At 32.1% G+C, this 19827-nt stretch overlaps 1 protein-coding gene across 1 annotated transcript; it reads right to left on the bottom strand.

The window, feature by feature from the left end:
* Positions 1-11391: 11391 nt before the first annotated feature.
* On the bottom strand, positions 11392-12486 carry LOC117687309 (serine/arginine-rich splicing factor 4-like). Its single transcript, XM_034463626.2, has one exon. The coding sequence runs from the start codon at positions 12484-12486 to the stop codon at positions 11392-11394; it is 1095 nt and encodes a 364-aa protein (XP_034319517.2).
* Between the last annotated feature and the right edge of the window lie 7341 nt (positions 12487-19827).

Here is a 19827-nt window from a genome sequence, read left to right as displayed (position 1 = left end):
GATCTCTGACTGGTCGTAACGTCGGAAGGCTTGGACTGACCGACCAGATGGGACTGAGAGGAGGATCAGACAGTTTATACAATAACAATGTCGTAGGCTGACTAACAGATGGAGTTGTTGGCAGTAACTATGACAGGCTTTAGTTGCACAAAAATAAAACATGCAAATGAATGACATTGTATATTGTTTTTTGTTTCCACAGTAATGGATATTAAAAGCTTTAATATCTGTTTTTAAGACTGGTATCAGTTCAAGTTATTTACCGTATCGTATAGAATGCCAACGACATGGGCGGACTAAGAGATTATGTTGTCAGCAATACCATATCTCCGGTAATTTTTCTGATTATCTAATTTTCGAAAATTACATCAGCTTTATTTATTGTCAAGACAATTAAATATACAAAATATTATATTGCATGTCGTTTTCTTGAATTTAGATTAATATAATATGACAATACAGCTAAAAGCCGCCACATTAGATTAAAAAAAATCTCAAAGTTGAAATTGAAAAGGCTTTTATGAGAAGAAAAAAATTAGTTTCTATTGAGACCTGATTTCTAATTCTTATTTCAAATACATGCATCTAACAACATGTCACTGATTTAAATATTTTGAATAATACGAATGAAATCATTTTGATTTAAATGAAAATAGATTTTGGTTTTAGTCACATGATACAGGTTTAGAAAACTGTGTTAAAGATACATGTACCTTTTCTTTTATTAATCATGAACCGAGATTTGGCTCATGTAAAAGACTGTTGAACGGAAAAGTCAACCCGGTCCTCCGTTAAAGCTTAGTTATCAAATCGAACGGATACATGTAACGTTTACAAGACAGTACTGTCCATCTTTTTTTTCTCTTTCAAATGATAACGTCTTTGAAAATTTCTCTGTAGTCATGATTGACTAAAGGCAGATTTCGTTTTATACAAATCAGACTACAATACACAGGAGTTCAGAGCAAAGTGTTTTGAAGACAGAGATATAAGAATCGAAAACATATGAGTGGGAAAGTTGTGGTAGATGTTGTAAAAGATGCCTCAGTAGTTTTAAATTCAAGTACAACTTTCAATTGGTAAAATCTCAAGATAATGTCAAAATATGTTAAGTCTAAACCTGGCAGACACAGAAATCACTGGAAGCTACATGTATATGGCCTGAAAAATTCCATATATGGCAAACGTTAGTCATTTTTTCAAATCGACCAGCGTAAGAAAGTAAAATATTCAAAGACTTATACCAAAACAACCACATCACTTGAAGAAAATTACAACAAAGCGCGAAATATTATTGAGTGAATTAGAACATTCGTGATCAATCACACTCGAACACAACTAAATCATCGATATGTCTCTTCCGGTCGATGTTTACTGTGTCGCAAAAGAGGATAAAATTGATAATTAAAATGAATTTCTATAATAAACAATGGCTATACTGTAGACACCCATTTCTATCAAAATTGACTTTTTGGTGTATTTTTTTAAAATACACATGATATAATATTAAAATATTTAAAAAATGAGGGAAGTACTTTAAACTTTAAAATTCGTAGACGTTCCTAACGGCTATTGAATTAAAAAGTATACACTTTAAAAAGACGGTTTAACACTCTGGTAATCCGTTCGGATGATATAAAAGCTTTAACGGAGGTTTGGATTGATCTTCACGTCCACATTTCTTTAAATTTCATAATGTCAACTTTGTTATGTTATTGTTATTTTTTTTATCGTCATGAATATTATCTGATTACATAAATTGACGAAATACAATAAAATGCATATAATATTTTCTATCTTTTATTGTCTTGACAATAATTAAAGCATGTCATAGTTATTGCCAACAACTCCATTTCTTAGTCCGCCTACGACGTTGTTATTGTATAAACCGCTTGATCCTCCTCTCAGTCCCATCTGGTCGGTCAGTCCAAGCCTTCCGACGTTACGACCAGTCAGAGATCCAGCCAAACCTCCAATGGCAGCTGTCGGGTCATTGATGACATGATTGGTTGTTTGTGTTTGTGTCTCCCTCCTGGTAACTGTAGATACACCTCCTTGAAGTCGGTTAAGAGGACTTCTGACGCCGAGCAAACCATCGGTACGTGGAAGATAATCATCGTCGTACAACCTAGAGTGGACGCTGACAAAGAGAACCGCCAAGGCGATACAAACAGACAATCGAAGACAAGGCATTTTGTTCGTAGAACTTGTACGAGGTGATGTTCAAATTTGAAGTGTTGGGCTTAGTTGATTTTGTTCTCATTATATAGGCAAATGCAAACCACCATTTTTGGCATTTTTGCGTTGTCAAATGTCAATTCATTCATAGTATAATGGAAAAGTTGATTGTTTTATAAGGTGTTTATAATTGAATTTAATCTATCATTTTCTATAATGTTATTACTAAACTACGTTTTCGTTTTTCATTCATAACAAAAATCATGGTTCTCAATTTTTTTTGTTTTGTGAAGAGATTGACCATATTTAATAACGATACGCAAGGGAAACATTTTTTGAATTTTTGCATATACCTCAAAGAGAATCTTAAAGAAAATCAATGTTTCTGAATATTATATGAGGACAATGAATATAAATTAAAAATAGTTTTGATTTCAGAAGCCTTTTGGCTGAATGTAAACATTTAGCTAACATTGTGCATGTCAGTATGTTGACATTTAATATTTGAGTGCTTTTTATTTTTAGCGCCGATGACAATTCGCAAAATTTTAAAACGTAAAAATTAATCTATAGCTTTATGACTCGAATTTGCAAAAATAAATCGACGTAAAAAATTCCAGATTTACGGTATATAATTGAATTTAATCTGTCATTTTCTATAATGTTATTACTAAACTATGTTTTCGTATTTTATTCATAACAAAAATCATGGTTTTGATTTTTTTTTTTATGGTTTTGTGAAGAAATTAGCCATATTTGATAAAGATACCCAAGGAAAAACATTTTTTTAATTTATACATAAACCTTAAAGAGAATCTTAAAGAAAAACAATGAATCCGAATATTATATGAGGACAATAAATATAAATTAAAAATAGTTTTGATTTCAGAAGCCATTTGGCTGAATGTAAACATCTAACATTTAGCATAATCTAGTCACATATATTTCACTGCCTCTCTACTTTTGAAGCTCTTTTATATTGACAATATTTTGTCAGAAGTATCTAGTGGCAGTAATGACATACATCAAATAAAATTAAAACTAAGCAAATACATGTGTTTCCATTGAAGGTATCAAACATTGAAAAGTGTATTATATTGATAACATTTATAATGGTTATACTTTCAGAGTTAAGAATCGATGATTATTTTTTCTTCAAGTTAATACATTAAATTACTATAAATCTATTTCAGGGTAAAGAAACCAATTTTCTTTTAGTTGACGGCACTTCTAAAGTCTTGCAATTGAAACCTGAATTCGGCACATATGAATCTAAAAATTTAACATCTATTTAAAAATTATTAACGTTTTGAAATATATGTTTATGTAAACGTGTATAGCTTAAAGATAATTGAGAGGAATGTTACAAGAATGGCAAATATAAAGGCTTTTAGAATCTTGAATGAATTGAAAGATTTATTATTAATCTCAGATTTAATGTCTAACATCTAAATATCGATGCCAAAAATAAATTTGTTCTATTTGCTTTCTTAAATAAGTTCTTAAATAAGCTTTTAAGCAATACAAATAACAATTACTAGTAATTACTTATAGTTAATGTATCGTCCGGATATATGAGATTTCTTCCTAAAGACCCCAGTTAGGTGAAATTCATTTACTTTTTAGTCGTGAAATCACATGAAAAGTCAAAAATTTCAAAAGATTTTTTAAAGGTCAAATCTTATCGTAAAAAGCCAGTAATACAATTAACGACATCCGAAAATTACATCACCATAAGGCTATGGTTATAAATATTTCTAATTTTTTCATAATGGCACCATGTAAGGCATTTTGTTTTGAGATTTCACATTGTTTGTAAATTCAAAACGACAATTTAATGGTTGAATCACAGTTCAAGGGTAATGACACCTTAGAGAAATATTTTAATTGATGGCGATATATACCATTTGTCATTTAGAGCAATAATGACATTTTTTAATTCATTACATTTATCACATTACCAGTGGAAAAACAGCAGATGACACGATATTAGGGATTTTATAAAAGGAGACATGTTAAAGACACTCTTAATAACACTGGGTTCGATTTAACGGTCCAGTCAACAAAATGGTAAACCTTCGAGTTCTCATTTTTATTTGCCTTTTCCTATCGGCTTTTGCCTACGAAACCCGAAACGATTACGGAATTAGTCGTAGAAGATACAACAACTATGGTTCCAACTCTCGATCTAGAGAAACTTATCGTTACAACAGAAGACGATATAACCGACGTCGCTATAACAACAGATATGGCAACAACAGATATGACAACAACAGATATGACAACAACTACAGAACAAATCTTTAATGTTTTAATTTTGCTTTACAAAGTGCTGTGTCTGAAAAACGATCTTTGTTCTCAACGTTAAATGATTTTATTACCCAAAAGACAATGTGACAAAAATGTTTTTGCAGTCTTGATTGCTGTTTCCAATACAATAAAATTATACTTTAAAAAACATGTTTTCTACTGGTTGTTGAAAACTCATCCATTTTCTTTTTCTTGGTTTTTCCTTGTATAAAACGTATGTATATTGGATTGTGCTTTAAAATATTGTATATTAACTTTACGGCTTTTCACTTTACAATACGTTTTTGAAAAAAAGTATTTAATTTCATGTAAGATAACGACAAAATGACCAATTTTTAAATCAAAACCAAGACATTTTTAAGACTTTTGAGTATTCTTGAAAAATTGTTGTTTTTTTCTGCAAATCTCTCTTTCATCAGTTTTCTGATATTATACAACTTAGATAACATATTCGTGTAGTGAAATTGCCTTGCTCTTAGAGAACTGGTGCTTCATTTCCTCAAAGGTATACTTTAGCTGTTATATTATACCGATACAAACTATTAATCAGGCATAATTCTAATGTAGCCAACAAATAATAACAAATCAATCAAAACCGACACATCAAACCTCAAGTGATAACAATCATTACTCAATTTGTTTAATATCATATAGGTAATCATATAGGTATTATTTTCTTTTAAATAGTTTGATTCAGTATCTGAGCTACATTATAAAGATGAAGGTACCATTACAATGCAGAAATCAAAACTGGTTGTTGTTGCTAAACATTGTATTTGCTAGGTTTGTATTTGAAGCAAGAATATAATCAAATTGCAAGGATTCTACTTGTCCAATTAAGTATCATTTTTTAGCAAATCCTTTACTATGTCCCTTTCAAAGAAATCAAGCTGAGGATAACATCTGCATCTGGTATCAAGCAGATTGGATGACATTGGCACAGAAAATACAATACAAGAAGATTTATGTGTTTACCAAGTATGTCTGACATTTCACGCCTTTTATGGTCGCTTAACGCTTAATTTGGAATCGTATAACTTGACTGGTGTTTCATTTATATGGCGGCTCACACCCATGGTATGACTTGCTTCGATTCCCCGGTAGTCTAATGTTGAAATTACTGTTGCTATGATGCAGTGATTAGAGGAACACGCACGTTTGCGAAGATTAATCTCAGAGCTCAAATTTAATATGAACTATTGCAAAGCATTTTCCCAATAGGGGCATTTCATACCTTGTCTCATCAGATTCATTAATCTTCTTGTTTGCCCTTTGTCAGAAATACCAGGTCGATTGTTCATTCTGCTTAGTTTACTATAGTATTTGATGTGTCATGTCGATCCTTACCTTCATAGTTCTTTGTCTGTCTATTTCTGAAACAGAGACGTTCTGTTTTTGTTCAATCTATGGAAACTGAGAAGTCATCTTTCTGTTGCTCTCTTATATTCTATTGTCTCCTTTTACAAAAATAACATAAGTACTTAAGTCTTGTCTTTTTCTGTGGTCCTGCAAGGTTTTTGTCGAGGAAAGATTGTTATGATAATCTTCTAGTTTGGTTGGTTTCTTCTGTTTTGATTCACCGAGACTTTTTTCAGTTTTACAAAAACAGCTAGGAACATTTAGTTTTAAAGTTTAGTAAGCTTCGTCAACGTCGTTAATGATACCCCCATTCCGCGTTTTTAAAAAAATGTTTCAGTAATCCATAACGAAGCAATATCATGGACTTCGTTGCACATACTTCTCCGAGATGAGAATGACATGCACTCATCATAATCCAACTCTTTCTTCACGGCATATTTTTTGAAAATTCTACTGGCTTTAATGATAATCGTAGAATTTCCACTGTCCCACATATTCAGTAAATTGTCTAATTCCTCATCTGCAAGCTCCCGGACTTGGAGCTCACCATTTTGTTTGTTGCCGTGTGCTACTGTAAACTGGTTCCTGGACTAGTTTTATATGATGATTCATGATTTTATTTGCAGTATGTTTGAAATTTTCCTGTGAAATTTTGCTGTGCTTAAAAAAAGATATTTTAAAGTATTTTACAAAATACAATTGATACAGAAGTTTTTACAGCGTTGTTTATTGTTTTTAAATATAAAATAAAATTGCATTGAAAAATATGTTTTCTTTTTCAGAAGTGTTAGTTGTAATAACTCATCCATCTTGAAGTTTCTCGTATGCTGCCTAGATGCTAGTCATATATCAATGAAAGAGTAGTAGTTGCTTGCTTTGAAATTAAAAAAAAACTACGAACCGAGGCAGAGATGTCTTGCCTTTCTTTTTTTTCCAATTCAGAACAAATGAATACATGTGTTTTCCTCGCATTTGCAGTTTTTTGGTTATTCAATTTTAAAGTTTCGCTATTATTGCAATCAATTGTTATCAATTTAGTGAGGATTAGATTTAATAGCATTTAAAGATAGTCAGGAACAGACATTTTGATAATCGTTGTGAGTTGGTGGGTTAAACAATTCTATACTTTACAGCTTCTGATATAACGATGGATTAATTTCAATCGTATTGTTCTATTTGATCAATGCTATTGTTGAGAAGGCATATCGAAAACGAAATTATCAAAATTTCATATCATTTAATTTTCAGAGTGAATACTCTATGAAATACTATGAAATATGTATATCGATATGCAAACGATACGAGATGTAGAAACCCTGATTACGCTGTCTAAATCAGACACATTATGGGCAAAGTGGTTTGGAAACAGAATAAAACAAAATAACTATACTCTTTTTCAAGATATCCTGGATTTACATTTTGCTTAATTGCATGATATTTATAGATACCTCAGGGTTCAAACGATGTTCATTCAAAAGTATGAACATTTTCCAAGATCTCTCAGTCGAAATGCCCCTGTTAGCTTATCAGGTTTCAATACAATGCTAAAATATGTGATGTCTACGGGGATTTTGTATTGCAGGAAGCCCGGGTGATAACGTTGTAAAATTGCGCGATGTATTCCGAGTGTATTCCGAATGGAGAAAAGATGTAGACATTCCCCATTATAAATTTCCGTAAGGAATCTTTTTTCGTTCCTGTGAGTTTTTTCGAGTGAAAGATGATAATGTGTCAATGAAATTATTTTGGAAATTAAAAGATTAAAATCTTTTAATTGCACTTTTTTCACAGGTATGTGTATTTTTATAATAAAACGTCCAAATGTGCTTCATAAATTTCTTGGGACAGACTTTAGAACAAAGCTCGTTGCAAAGTAACGACTAGGAAGAACGACTGGCGAATGACAATTTTTCTTAATGCATTTTATTAGTTATGCAAGATTTTAATCGATAAAAAGACTTGTTATTAGACCTTGCCAATTTATGATTTGATTGTTCATCATTAAAAAAATGATTTAATTAATCGTTGATCTATGTCATGGTATAGAGCATATATACTAGCGGAAAAAAGAAACTGTGCATTATAAAATTTAGCATAATTTTTCTATATCTATTGTTTGTATTTATAAAATTTAAACAATCGATAATGGTTATTTTTTTGTCAATATCGGATGGTAACCGTCCAGGTGCATGGACTTTTTCATGGTTAGTGAGCACCTGTTATTTATTTAAGAATTTGTACGCTCGAGTTTTACGGGCCAATACTGTTTGGAATAAGAACTGTAAAGGATTTGTTTAAACTTTTTTTGTTAAGGAAATCAATTTAGTTTCAACAAAATTTACCCCTATGTCATGCAACGACTCAACGAAAACCAACGTAATCGTGCTTTTGGGATGCTGCAAGCTGGAATGGCACAAAATACTGTAGCAAGACACTTTGGAATTCATCGGAACACCATCCGGTCATTATGGAGACGTTTTCAACAATCTGGCAACACTCAGGATCGACCGCCCTCTGGGCGACCTCGTGTGACGTCACGTCAAAGGGACAACCACATTAGACTTGTGCATCTGAGAAATCGTTTCCAGACAGCAAGTTTGACTGCCCGTAGCATTCCAGGGCTTCGACCAATTAGTCCAAGAACTGTACGTAATCGTCTGAGCGAGCAAAACATCAGACCAAGACGTCTAGCGGTGCGCCCAGTACTGCTTCAACGTCATCGTATCGCAGACTAGCGTGGTGCACACGACATCTGCGATTCAGAATACAGGACTGGGCCAATATTCTGTTCACTGATGAATCCAGATTTCATTGTAGGGTGTACCGTCGCGTTAGGGAGCTTTACCAGGATGCTTGTGTTCTGCAAGTCGACAATTTGGTGGAGGTAGCGTTATGGTGTGGGGTGGAATATCAGCTTGTTGAAGGACCCCTCTACAAATTGTCAATGGAAATCTCTTCGGCGTACGCTATCGAGATGAAATTATTCCGCGTCATGTGATACCCTTCATACAGAGACATCAAAATCACATCACTCTGCAGTAAGACAACGCAAGGCCACACTTTGCATGTGTAGCCAAGAACTTGTTTGTTCAACAGAATGTCGGTGTCTTGCCTTGGCCAGCTGTTTCCCCCGATTTGTCGCCGATCGAGCTCGTCTGGGATGAAATGGAAAGACGTTTACGCCGTTTACCAAAACAGCCAGTGACATAGTTGATTTAGACCAGGCTTTAACCAACATCTGGAACAACATCCCTCAAGCATTTCTGAATACTTTAGTGGCATCAATGATGCGTCGCTGTCAAGCATGCGTGAACGCAAATGTTGGTCACACGCATTATTAATTTTGTTAATTCAATTTCAAATAACAGTGACTTTCCAATGTGCTGAAATTGACGTTATTCGACGTTGACATTAATGTTTTGAGATTTTGTTACGAATACATGTGTTAACAGTCATACATTATATAAAATAATGCACAGTTTCTTTGTTGCGATAACATATATATATATATATATATATATATATATATATATATATATATATATATATATATATATATATATATATATATATATATATATATATATATATGTACAGCAATGGGGACAAAGGTGGCACCAACATACGCCACTCTTACTCTTGGATACCTTGAAGAAAAGCTACACGAACAAATACTTTCACTCTTGGGAGAAGAAGAAGCCAGATCTATTAAATCTAGTTGGAAACGATTTTTAGACGATTGCTTTATTTTATGGAATAATAGTGACGAAAATTTAAAGATATTTCATCAACTTGTGAACAACCTTGATCCCAACATCAAATTTACTTTAGAAAGTAGTGACACCAAATTACCATTTTTGGACGTTCTGGTTATAAAGAAGAATTCAAAACTTTTTACTGATATATACTACAAAACAACTGACACACATCAATATCTTCATTTTAATTCGTGTCACCCTCATCATACAAAAACTGCTATTCCATATAATTTAGCTCGACGTATTTGTACCATTGTGAGCGATGAAAACACCCAAGACATACGCCTCGGGGAACTCAAACATTACCTCACTAACCAAGGTTATCCCGAAGGTCTCATTGACGACGGAATTCGTAAAGCCAGGACGTATGATAGATCGGAATTATTAGCCAGTAAACATCCGGAAATGACCATTGATATTATTCCATTTGTACATACTTTTAATCCAAGAAATATGAACATTACGCCAATAATTCATCAGTTTAATAATATCCTCATCAACGACCAATCCACGAAAGAAATTTACAAAGATGTGAACTTCATCAACAGCAGACGTCAGCCTAAAAATCTAAAACGAATATTGTGCACTTCCCATTTTGATACTAAACACACAGTTACTAAGTGTAGAAACCCACGATGCGGGACCTGTGACCATATTACAGAGGGATCTAAGTACGACTTCAACGGAAAAGAATTCATCGTAAAGACGGACATGTCATGTGACACTAAGAATGTATTATATGTTATAACATGTCCAGGCTGCAACGAGTACTATATTGGGGAAACAAGCAATCCACTTCGGGCCCGTGTGCGTGTACACAAACAACACATAAACACCCCGGGATATCGACAGATACCGTTAAGTGAGCATTTGGACACTTGCGGCAATAAACAGTTTAAAATCTTTCCATTTTACAAACTGTTGAGTGACAGTAATGTGCAAAGAAGAGAAAAAGAAAAACAGTTCATCCGTATTTTTAAACCCAAATTGAACTGTCTGTAATAACAATGTATTGAATTGTATGTTATATACTATGTTGCAAATTATATTTTATTAAATCTAACTATGACGTCATAATAGACATTGCCGTTCAACGTTCAAGTTTTTTGACGTCACGTTACTATGTTACCATTATATAGCTTCTGAAGATTTTAAAATGAAAGCGCTTAAGCTATATTGAACGTTTTTCGTGTTTTCTTATTTAATTTATATATATATATATATATATATATATATATATATATATATATATATATATATATATATATATATATATATATATATATATATTCTTTGAAAAGGTCTTTTTTGTGATGTCAGTAACTGGATGGACATTTTCCTCCATGTTCCGTAGAAATATTTTTTAGAACTAATCAATTAAACTACATTGATATTTTCTCCTTTTTCACTAAACCACTATATTTTAAAATGCATTAACTATTCGATAAAATGTTTTGTATATGTTTGTTTTAGTTTTTGATTCTCAAAAAATTGAAGCAAATTTGTCAATCTAATCCTTATCATTAAGTCTGTTGTAAACTATTCATTAAAAGTAGAAAATCGTTAAATTTAGTATATCAAGTTTAGAAACTGTTTGGACCTGCAGTGACACGTTAAGATAAGTACATAAAAATTGATTAGATAATTACATTGATACTGCTTTATTCCATATATTCACAAACACTGTGCTGTTAACATTTCATCCATTAGGATATGTTTAGAAAATACACATATTGTCATCAACGTAAATATTCGTTTTGCCACATGACGAGCTGATCAAATCTGGTTAACCCGGTCTTTGTGTTCTCTTGTTAGCTTGTCGACCGATACTTCTTTCTTCCTTTGCAACACGTTGATTCAAGTTTCTTTTGAACTGACCTGCTTCGACCTGGTCCCTTTGGCTCGTTCTATCAACTTGTTGATTATTTCTCTCAGACGTTTGCATCAATGTCGTTCCTCTTCCCGACTGACTTCTTGTGTTACTTGATCCACCTTCCCTGTTACGACCATTTCTATCGTTGCGATCTCTTTCTCCGACGTTATCTGCTTGCTGTCTTCCTACAGTATTTCCTGCTACCTGTTCTCTTTCCGTTATTCTATTACCTCGTTGATTATTTCTCTCACTAGCAGAAGTTTGCATCGATCTTGTTTCTTCCTCGGACTGACTTCTTGTGTTACTAGATCTATCACCCTTGTTACGACCATTTCTATCGTTGCGATCTCTTTCTCCGACGTTATCTACTTGCTGTCTCCCTACAGTATTTCCTTCTACCTGTTCTCTTTCAATCGTTCTATCACCTTGTTGATAATTTCTCTGATTGACAGAAGTTTGCATCGATGATATTTCTCTCTCCGACTGACTTGTTGCATTACTAGATCCACCAGTCCTGTTACGACCATTTCTAACGGTGTGATCTCTTTCTCCGACGTTATCTGTTTGCTGTCTTCCTACAGTTTTCCCTTCTACTTGGTCTCTATCGGTCGTTCTATCACCTTGGTGATTGTTTCTTTCATTGACAGAAGTTTGCATCGATGCTGTTCCTCTCTCTGACTGCCATCTTGTGTCACTGCCCAAGTTACGACTATTTCTATTGTTGCGATCTCTTGCTAAAGTATTTTTTCCTTCCTGTCTATCTGCTTCTTGGGCTTTTTTTGTTGATCTGTCAAGTCCATGAATGGACAAAGTTCTCTCTGACTGCGATGATTGACGATGTCCTCTACCATTATTTTTTAATGTTTTGGATTGTTCTTCCGTGTTATATTCAGATGATGACGAAGGTCTTCGACCGAGGACGCCATTCAGTAAGCATTGGCTTGTTCGAATGTTAACAAGAAAAATTGCAACAAAGAAGAGAGCACTTCTGTAAACTACTGAAACCATAGTGAGCGCTATAGACGATCCTAATAACGCTGCTACTATGGGACAAATTGGTCTGTGGATACAATTTCGTTTTACTTAATATACATGTCTTGTTTTTTGTTTTTAGATTTTTTTGTAATACGTAATTTATAAGAGTTCATTAACAGTAGGGTAAATATAATACGCAAAATCCTAATTAGTTACGGAGAAGATTAATTAAATGGCCTAAAGGATATCTGGTACAATGTTAAATGATGTAATAATTATTTCGTTTATCGTTGAAAATTAAATCTAATCAAATAGTTGCAGTTATAAAAACATAATTTCGTTTTTAGAAAACTTTTTAAAACCAAATGAAATTTAATAAACTGTCGAGTTTAAATCTCTAGGATGTCCATAATATCCTTTGCCTAGAAAAGCTTCAACTTGTGTGAAAGCATCCTTAGGTATTGTAGATTAAAGTTTGATCAAATCATTATCACTGAGAGAAGAAAAACTCAAATGTTATGATTCAAGGTATTTCTTATATGCAAGCATCTTGACATTTCCTGATCTTCATTTGTTTAGAATAAAGCCCCTTGACAATCCTCGAGCCAAACCAGTAGTTTAAAGTTTGATATACATGTATGTATGTTTATATTTATTAAAACAGTTTTTTAAAGATCTTCTTGAAAGCTGAAATATCAATGATGGTGATATGACCATGAAATCATCCAGTTACAAGAGGGGCCATATTAAGCATAAAAATATCTAGGCAGTTTTGGAAATCCTTTTAAACGGAATCTGTTCTTCTACATTGTCGTGACATTTTGTATAAGACTCCATAAAACTGATTTTATCATGGCTATTGTTCCCCAGGTGAGTGTTGTTGCCCGTGGGCCTTTTATTTTTTTCAGATTAAGCACACCTATGTCTTCCAGATATTTTCTGTAATATTGACCAAAATAAGATCTTTATAAATAAGCAAATGAAATATTGGCACCGATTGACAAAACAATAAAAATAGCTCAGGTACCTAATTTACTCAGAAACCAACGAAGCGTTATTTTTTTTTTAAACTTCAGAGCAACCAATTAAGAAAAGTCAAATTAGAGATTAGTTTGACCGACGGATAGTTGAATATTCCAACAATCGTTGACATTCTTTAAAAAATCATCATTGCATTATGAGAGTCATTTAGTATAGGTGAAATTTAAATCTGAGACTTGTAAGATGTCCGTTTTCTTAATCCCCTTGAGTTGCAAACTTAGAAACCCCAAAGTCCAATTATAGTTTCACAAGCAGTTTATTAAAAAGCGTGATCGTATAGATTTGTTAAATTTACAACATCAAATTTAACAGCCCAATTTTTAAGCTGAATCAAAATCTAAAATCAAAATTATAAGCCGAAAAATGAAAGATCTACATTAATATAAAGTTACAGGGGATTATATAACATTTTACTTATGATTGACAGTTCCGACTATTTCGGCCCATCTATGATGATCATGAGTGAACTTTCAGTATTCAAATTCCAGAGTTATATTTCATATCTAAATAAAGCAACAAAACTGTCAGATATGACTATCAAAGAGTATGGATTCAGGTTTTGAGTCTCCGAAACTCCGAGTCTCTGAGTCTCCCACATGATTATGTTGCATCGTCTACGCATAATATTAAAAAGTCATAGAAAAAGACATTCATTCATACGTGCCATTAAGATTACAAAGGTTAAATAGATAGAACAAGCATTACATGCCTAGATTGCAGTATCAGGGCCTTCATTGCAGACACAGTATCGCCAAATATGACAATTTGTTTGTAACTTGCTTATATATTTTCATTTTGGATTTTATTGTGCCCGAATTCCGTACCTAATTAATTAATCTCATTTAGGACTAAGAATATTGGGATGCAGGCTTTGGGTATCCCGCCTGAGTATGACACATGGCTTACGTACAATATTAAAATGTCATCTATAAAATTAAACATGAGTTCATGGTTTAAAAGGTGACAAAGGTTATATAAAACATGCGATATGACTCACTATAGAGTACCAGAGCTATCGATGCAGACACAGAATCGCCAAATATGGCAACTTATTTATAAACTCCCAATTTCTATATTAGTGTGCCTGCATTCTGCACTTGGTTGCATAACATCATTTAGGAATGCTGCGCAGTGCTACAACAGTCACAAAGTTTATTCTGTTAGTCATCTTTACAACAATTAATTGCACAGTTTCAAGGTATATATAAGTATCATAGTGACCAATTTAAATTCAAAGGATGACCATCTGGTTACAGACCACTTTAAAAAGAATTCAAGTTAAAATTTATTTATTTTTTTCATTTCAGATTCCTTATTAACTTTAACAATTTTTATTAGAATTCATTGCAATAATGTTAAAAGGTTTCAAAATTCTTATTTGAGAATAAAAATCGATTCAAATTGTTATTATGTTTTGCAATTTCGTTTATAAAAAGTGGTACTAACATCGATTTATTATGCATCATGGGCATGTATAAAAAAAAAAACCCTTATTGTTTCGTCTCCCGAATAATTGGTTTTATCTAACTACATATTAGGCATCAATTATAAATGTAACAAACTTTAGAAAGACTAAGGAAAAAAGTGTAATGTTCATTCCTGATTTTCGAAAACATTTTTGAAATTTCATTTCCTTTATAATTTTAAGCAAATGTAAAAATCTTTATACGATCATGCATGTGCGCTAACTTTGCAAACTTTTTTTGTACGCAAATCAAATTTGATTTACAATATCAATAAATCACCGTTCAGTATAAACATAAAATGGTTTTACTCTTAAACGCTATCTGAATAATATCAACCTACATGTATAGGCATAACAAATTATTCATTAGATGACTTCATAACAAGAAACCGAGTAACAAAATTGGTTGAGACCTATCTACATTGTAAGAGACCGCATTAAGAGTTTTTCAGTTGTTACAAAAAAAGAATGCCTTTCAATTTCATAATTTACTTCCGTGTAGCTTAGATGAAATATGGTGATAACGAATAGTGTTCAAAATCAAAAGCCCGAAGGAAAAATACAAACATGGTCATGGAGGAGTGATCATCTTTTGCTGACCGGTCACACCCGCCATGTGCTCTTTATCGTAATCGAGAAAACGGAAAATCGATATACAATTTGGTTATTGATAATGGCCTAACGATAAGTATAAATCCGGCCTAACGGAAAATTGTATTTCTTGACAAAGTTGGTGTATCGAAGTGTTGACCACTGCAATCATGATCTTGTTTTATCAACTTGTTTGTCAGTAATTTAAATCTAAAGTTAATGTTCAATTACTGCTGACAGTGTTTTGAAAAATTGTTTTTAATTTACAGTCACATGTAAACAAATAATGAATTACATGCATAATGTACTGTGGTTTCATTAATATTCAAGGGTATTAATTGTCGTGGATGAAGTGAAAATCACAGTTTCAAGGATAGGTAAATTCGTGGCCAATGACCCTATCAATACAAAATGTTAACAGAAATTGCACTTCGATGAACATTTAATTTCGTGGACCAACTAAACAACGAAATCCACGAAAATTGGTTTTCAACAAATATTGATGAAATCACAGTAATATTATCAGCATCGAAATATATATTCATACATATATTATGTTGTATGTTCTTTTTTATAGACAAATGAAATAAGAATTGAAAAAAAAGTAGATGCAATAGATAAACCAGTTCAGTTCTGTCAAATATAAAAAAATATATATATATCAAAAGAGTGTTCATATTTCATATCTTATTTTTAAACGATAATGTCTTAGCCTTAATTATTGATTTGATATCATTGTCATTTGTTGGAATCCTATGTAACTGTGTTGAAAGAATTTTTTCTGCTTTTAGTACCATAAAATCTACATAATAAATAACAAAGTACCTGTTTTATAATCTCATTTGTCATGTAACAGCGCATTTTTCTATTTTTAATGTTCTGTATCATCAATTTACTAGTGTAAACTACGAAAAAGATATATCGATACCTGTGGTAATTGAAACACACAGGGACAAATTGCATTCTGCAAAAATTACTTCATTAAACATCGCTATACAATGTACACACACGTGAACACCATCTTATATAATATGACTATTTTATCATCATAATTTTCATAATCCGTATGTGCTACCATAGAAACATCTTACTGTTTTCAGTTCACTTGAGTTACTCGGATTACCAATTAATATCTGCTTCGTTGGTCGTCGCCAATGGTCAAATTAAAGAAAACAAAGATTGGCGTCAAAAATGAGCGTCAGCATTTCGAGGGACGGGTATCATATTAAATACCCCAGAGTATAGTTTTTGGTATACGTAAACAAGCTTTATGAAAAATGGTTATATCACCATCTGAACATCAAATACAGGGATCATTTTAATAGAAAAATCAAAATAAGCATTATATTTTCCTAAATTTTCCAATCTATTCCTGGACAACAAGCAGGTGTTTTTTTTAAATCTTCAAAATAAGTCTGTAACTGCGCAGTTCAACAGCTGTTTTGAGTGCTTAAAAAGGCATTTCCCTGTTCTTGTATTCACACTTTTCAAGCAAAATAACATGTAAGACTTCATATTTATTGCTTTTATATCTTTTGGCAATTTTTTTTTGCCGATTTTGGGCAGAAACAAGCGAGTTCAAGAAGTGTTTTTATTCTTACTTTCAAACGTACAAGATGGCCGCACATCTCCCTTAATGTTGAACTACAAAATAATTATGTTATATTTATTCGGTTGATTCTAAAAACAAGAATCAGATAAAGAACTAACTACGTATTCATTTTTAAATTCATTTGAAGTTTTTTATTTTTTTTTATCGAAGAGAAGGAGTTATCGGGCTTTAATCAGATACATGTAAAACAAAACAATTTGTTCTTATATTTGGTAAGGATTTAAGAAGCTTTATGTATGACGAATGGCAATCTTTAAATGGTTAACCGATTACTCGGTCGAAGCGTTTGTAACTGGTTACAGTATAAGTAATCGGTAACCGGTTATTAAATCAGTAATACGTAAGTCGTATAAATTAAAAAATAATGGTTTTTTTAACGCATTTTTAAAAGAAATTCATATTTTGTCTTTCAAGACTAATATCCAATCAAATTAAATTGGAGACCGTTAAGACTCCTGGCTGAGATTGGTCAGCAGGTATTATTTATAATGTCTTTTAAAACAACATGTCACTGGCTTGCCTGTTCATCTCTTCACGAATCATTAATGAATGCTACTATTATCATTGTTGAGTACCGGTACAATTATTATTATGTAAGTTCCTTGGTTTATTTTTTTTTTTTTTACATTTTTTCTATAACATGATATTATCTATTACATAGAAAATGCAACAGTAAAGCGGGTACATGCGTGTTACTACTATCCAAAAGGAGAATTATTTTAAACAGATATTAATATAACTTGTCATTGCAGACTTTGTTTTGAGAAGTTGAATTGACTACCAAATTTGCGAGATGTGATCATTGATACTATTTACGATTTGATGACTTTTTGGTCGTTGTTTTAATTTTTTATCGAATAATTATCATGAGATTTCATTACATTAACAGACAGTTATATCGTTCTTTAAAAATAATATTTAAAAAACATGATGAAAATCTGCGTGTCCTGATACGCGTAACTGGGTAATTGGTCGGAAGGGATTGCAATTAGCGATTAGCAATTCTGCAATCGATTGCCATCCCTAATATGCTTATATTTCACCGTCATCAATGAGCTTGTATGTCATTTAATACTTTTGGTGCCTTTTGGTTACAACTAGTACTTAACTAAAATGTCCTTTTAGTGTCATTTAAAATATCATTCATAATTTTGCTAGATATAGATTTTTGTCTTTCGTATCAAAATACGAATGGTGGTGCAACAGTCTTCTTCTTGAGCTAGAGAGTTTTAACCTTATGATGTACAATGCTTTCTTTATCCCATTTTAATAATGGTTGTAACTGTCTTTGGATTATCGTGAATTATATATGAATAAAACATATCACATTTTAATAAACAACACTTTCATATACACAAATATGTGACGATAATTTTCTGCCTACACAGATTTACAAACACCACAAAATGCTGCAGAGTACCATCAATAATATGAATAAACAAAATTCGCTGATTCTTTAAATCAAATATTGATGACCTTCATAAAAATCTAAATCCCGAGATATGATTTTCAATTCAAACTACATATCAAATTTTTATGATAAAACAAATTACATTCGTAACTTGACTTTCTTACATAAAAACATTTGAGTGGTGATACAATTATTTTAGAAATCATACATTTTGCTCAATTCTCTCATGTCAAACTTTCTTGTTTCCAAAATATTCAAACTATTATCATATCGTATTTTTCAAGGAAAGGCCGACATAGCAATTAAAAAAGTAAAATACTTGTGTCTTCACCATGTTGATTGATCTAAGAGTAAATTTTGTTTCGTGTGGAAAATAACTTTTTTGATGGATATTTTTCTTCATATCGCAAAAGAATCATTAAGAAAGTATCAGTATTGTGTGTTTATATTTTTATTAACAAATTGTTGCATTTTTCATTAACAACAGCAAAAGTATAACCAAAAAAAATGCATATGTACAGCAGTGCCATTTTGAGAAAATGATGAATTTCTCCATGTACATGCATAGAACTTTTTGTCTATGTTAATCGATTTCAGTTCTTTCAGTTTCTTCTGAACTGTAAATCACAGACGGTTTTCTGAAGAAATAAAGGAGAAAATACTCAAAGGGTAGAAATCTAAATGTATTTATTTACATGTATGTCCATTATAAAAAATTGTATGAAAAGTTCACTTAAAAAATAAAATGCTTTTATTTGTGGTTCATGCATGATATGAAGGTGGCGACAATACAGGGAATACATAAAAAAAACACGCCTTAGCACGTTATGCCAATTTTTCTGCAATGATCACTACATTCATAACTCCCATGAATCGTCAATTGAGCATTTTATTGTTCATATTTATATTTTAATCAAATTAATAAATTGATTGTTGAGTAAGTAAATTTTTAAAACTATCGTTAATGTTCATCAGTACGTTTAATATGAGAAACAGCCAAATCGTCGTTTATGAAAATTTGAATCTGAAATCATTATGATTCTTTCGTCCAATTAGTCCTTTGCGCGGTTGTTGAAGGTTTCGACCAATTGATAAACGGGCGTGAAGATTTTAGTGTTGTCAGTTAATATAGAGCGTTGAGTTACCATCAATTTTTCGTGAGAAATAGGGAAAAATCATACTTGGTCAGTATAATTATTTATTTGCTATGGAAATTACCCAATGTCTCAGGGGAAAATGTTTTGTGGTACAAAG

Source organism: Magallana gigas, chromosome 5, assembly GCF_963853765.1.
Source record: "Magallana gigas chromosome 5, xbMagGiga1.1, whole genome shotgun sequence".
NCBI classification, from domain to species: domain Eukaryota; kingdom Metazoa; phylum Mollusca; class Bivalvia; order Ostreida; family Ostreidae; genus Magallana; species Magallana gigas.
This window is presented reverse-complemented; position numbering and strand designations above follow the sequence as displayed.

What these genes read in the sequence shown, in the direction of transcription:
- LOC117687309 (XM_034463626.2), bottom strand. Translation starts at nt 12,486, where the DNA reads ATGGTTTCAGTAGTTTACAGAAGTGCTCTCTTCTTTGTTGCAATTTTT.